At 44.9% G+C, this 4156-nt stretch overlaps 1 protein-coding gene across 1 annotated transcript in view; it reads left to right on the forward strand.

Moving 5' to 3' along the window:
• GLOD5 (glyoxalase domain containing 5) overlaps positions 1–3395 on the forward strand; it is a 12355-nt gene extending 8960 nt beyond the window's left edge. Inside the window, exons 3-4 of the mRNA XM_003799647.2 lie at positions 242–397; positions 3222–3395. Of these exons, the coding sequence (XP_003799695.1) occupies positions 242–397; positions 3222–3347 (282 nt within the window). The 3' untranslated portion in view covers positions 3348–3395. The remainder of the gene's footprint in view (positions 1–241; positions 398–3221) is intronic.
• Positions 3396–4156: the final 761 nt, after the last annotated feature.

Here is a 4156-nt window from a genome sequence, read left to right on the forward strand (position 1 = left end):
CCCGCCACCTTAGGTGTATGTGGCTGGCGCCCTAGCCGCTTGAGTCACAGGTGCCGAGCCTGAAGATAATTTCAAAAAGAAATACAGACACATGTTAAAAGCAATTGCCTCTATGGAATGAGATAAGTAGGGCAAGGGACTGTTGTTTAGTGGTCCTGGTCTACTTTTGTCTTAAACGTTGTTGGGATAGGTGGCGGGGAGGCTTTAGTTCACATTCATTATGGAGGTTTATTATTTCTAGGAAGGCCGAAAAGCACTATGTTTTGGAGACCAAAAATTTAATCTCCACGAGGTGGGAAACGAATTTGAGCCCAAAGCTGCTCACCCAGTTCCTGGATCTCTGGACATATGTCTGATCACAGAGGTGCCTTTAGAGAAAATGATCCAGCACCTCAAGGTGAGTGAAACTTCTGTTCTTTTTGGGAAAACTGCTGCAGATGCAATGGAAACAGAAGAAAGACCTAGGGAGGCTTCCCCAACTTTAGACATAACAGGTTTCATCACATCCAGATAATGCCTGTGCACAATTATTGACTCATTATTTTGATTGATATCATTTTTTTTTTGAGACAGAGCCTCAAGCTCTCCCTCTGGGTAAAGTGCTGTGGCATCACAACTCACAGCAACCTCCAACTCCTGGGCTCAAGCGAGTCTCCTGCCTCCGCCTCCCAAGTAGCTGGGACCACGGGCGCCCACCACAATGCCCGGCTATTTTTTGGTTGCAGCCATCATTGTTGTTTGGCGGGCCCGGGCTGGATTCCAACCCACCACCTTAAGTGTATTTGGCTGGCACCTTAGCCACTTGAGCCACAGGCGCCAAGCCAATATTATTTTTTCATGTAAACAAATGTATTTAAACTAGAGAAACTACTGGGTACAGTGATGCATGCCTGTAATCCTAACAGTCTGTGAGACCAAGGTATGAAAATTGCTTGAGTTCAGAAGTCTGAGAGCAGCCCGAGCAAGAGCAAGACCATATCTCAACAAAAAATAGAAAAATTGGCTTAGCACCTGTAGCTCAAGTGGCTAAGGTACCAGCCACATACACTGGAGCTGGTGGGTTTGAGCCTGGGCCAGCCAAAACAACAATGACAACTACAACCAAAAAATAGCTGGGCAATGTGGCAGGTGCCTGTTGTCCCAGCTCCTCAGGAATCACTTAAGCCCAGGAGTTGGAGGTTGCTGTGAGCTGTGATGCTATAGCAGTCTACCCAGGGCGACAGCTTGAGGCTCTGTCACAAAAAAAAAAAAAAAAGAAAGAAAGAAAAGAAAAAAGAAAAGAAAAATTGGCTGGGCATGATAGCACACACCCGTATAGTCCCAGATACTTGGGAAGCTGAGGCAGGATGATCACTTGGGTGCAGAAGTTTGAGGTTGCAACGAACTATGATGATGCCACTGTGCTCTAGCCCAGGTGACAGAGTGAGACTTTGTCTCAAATAAATAAATAAATAAGGCTCGGCGCCTATAGCTCAACTGGCTAAGGCGCCAGCCACATACACCTAAGGTGGCGGATTCGAATCCCCAGCCCGGACCTCCCAAAACAACAATGACGGCTGCAACCAAAAAATAGCCAGGCGTTGTGGCGGGCGCCTGTGGTCCCAGCTACTTGGGAGGCGGAGGCAGGAGACTCGCTTGAGCCCAGGAGTTGGAGGTTGCTGTGAGCTGTAAAGCCACGGCACTCTACCCAGGGGGACAGCTTGAGGCTCTGTCTCAAAAAAAATAAAATAAAATAAAATAAAATAAATAAATAAATAAATAAACTGTAAAAACTAACAGCTATGAAAGGATAACAATGTCATAAGATTCTAACCATTTCCATTCCCTAAACTCTCTGTGCCTGATATTACAAAGAGAGACTTGGAAGGTAGTTAAGGAGATACTAAAGACTTGTTTTTGGCTGAGTGCAGTGGTTCATGCCTATAATCCTAGCACTCTGGGAGGCTAAGGCAGGTGGATTGCTTGAGGCCAGGAGTTGGAGACCAGCCTGAACCAGAGTGCCACCCCCATCTCTGCAAAAAAAAAATAGAAAAATAAGTCAGGTCTGGTGGGACATGCCTATAGTCCCAGTTATTTGGGAGGCTGAAGCAAGAGGGTCACTTGAGCCCAGGTGTTTGAGGTTTTAGCGAACTATGATGATGCCACTACACTCCAGCCTGGGTAAGAGCAAGACAATGTTTCAGAATAAAAAAAAAAAGACTTGATTTATTATTCACCATAGATTTTATTCTGGGTCTAATCAGGATTAAAAATGATTAAAGAGAGAATAATTTCTGCTTCATTTAATTTGGTGTCTCTGTAATACCTAAAATGATCTCATTTGAAGGGGGCATTGATTCCCCTTTTGCAGAACACAGATCAAAATCTTGATTATATTTTGTGCAAAGAACCTGGTCTCCTTTGGGAAGCGATAGTGAAAAAAAATGGTTTGGGCCAGGCGAGGTGGCTCACACCTGTAATCCCAGCACTTGGGAGGCCGAGGTGGGTGGATTGCCTGAGCTCACGGGTTCAAGACCAGCCTGAGCAAGAGTGAGATCCCATCTCTTGTAGTGGGCCCCTGAAGTCCCAGCTACTTGGGAGGCTGAGGCTAGAGGATCGCTTAAACCCAAGTTTAAGGTTGCTGTGTGCTAAGATACCATGACACTCTACTGAGGATGACCAAGTGAGACTGTCTCAAAAAAAGGAAGTATGGAAGGAAGAAAGGAAAGGAGGGAGGGAGAGAAGGAAGGAAGGAAGGTAGGAAGGAAGGTTGGTTTGAATGTAAAATGGGTAAAGCATAGGGGTTAAGAGTGTGGAATTTTGCCCAGACTCCCTGGGGGTAAAATCTGCCTCTGCCAGGGCAGCACCTGTGGCTCAAAGGAGTAGGGTGCCAGCCCCACATGCCAGAGGTGGCGGGTTCAAACCTAGCCCTGGCCAAAAACTGCAAAAAAAAAAAAAAATTAAAAAAAATCTGCCTCTGCCACTTACTAGATAATTCTAAAGTATATTATCTTCCTCATTTTACAGATGAGGAAACTGAGGTATGTCTTAGTTAGGTATTCTGCCCAAAACCACACAATTGATAAATAGCTAGAACAGAGTGAAAGAGGGAAAGATAGTAGGAGATAAACTCAGAAAGATACAGGGGTACACTAGGCTCTTCAAGGCCACTATAAGCAATTAAATTTTTATCTCACACATGGACAATGACAAATGACTTTTGTCTTCTCCTCCCACTTCAGGCTTGTGATGTTCCCATTGAGGAGGGCCCAGTGCCCAGAACGGGGGCAAAAGGGCCTATTATGTCCATCTACTTCCGGGACCCTGACAGAAATCTGATTGAGGTATCCAACTACATTTCATCATAATCAAGGCTGGCCCCGCTCCACTCTGTTCCCTGTGATGTTGCCCTCTCCCTTCCTTCTTTTTTTTTTTTTTTTTAGACATTGTCCCACTCTGTCACTCAGGCTAGAGTGCAGTCAGAGCTCACAGCAACCTCAAAGCCTGGACTTCCTTCTTTTTTTTTTTTTTTTTGCAGTTTTTGGCCAGGGTCAGGTTTGAACCCACCACCTCTGGCATATGGGGCTGGTGCCCTACTCCTTGAGCCACAGATGCTGCCCTCCCTTCCTTCTTGAAAACCCTTCCCCACACCTCTGAAGACTAAAAAAATTTAGGCACTCCATACATCCTACTGGGGTGACATAAGACAAGTTTGACCAAACCTGTATGTCTGGATATCCTCTATCCAAGCTGCCCCAATAAATGAATAGCCCCTTACTGTGAGCTCTTCCTTATTATTGTCTTGGTGCTATGTGTGGGTTTTTGTATAGGGTATGAGTTCTCTGAGCTTTTTGGAGGTCCTTAAGCAGGGTATGATATCTCTTAGGACCAAATTCATGGCTGTCCTCTAGGGATTCAAGGCCCTCCTTATTGGTGAACTCAATCCTTTTTTTTTTTTTTTATTGAATGGTAACTATGTACATTAATGCACTTCTGGCGTACAGTGTGGAGTTTTCACACACAATCTGAAACACTTCCATCAAACTGGTTAACATAGCCTTCATGTCATTTTCTTATTATTTTAAAATGTTCACATTCTACTCTTAGATTCACTTGTACCCTTGTAAGATAAACCTCAGAAGTGATCCCTCCAATCCCCCTCCCTCCACCCATTCCT

Source organism: Otolemur garnettii, unplaced genomic scaffold, assembly GCF_000181295.1.
Source record: "Otolemur garnettii isolate 467f Iridium unplaced genomic scaffold, OtoGar3 scaffold00153, whole genome shotgun sequence".
NCBI lineage: Eukaryota > Metazoa > Chordata > Mammalia > Primates > Galagidae > Otolemur > Otolemur garnettii.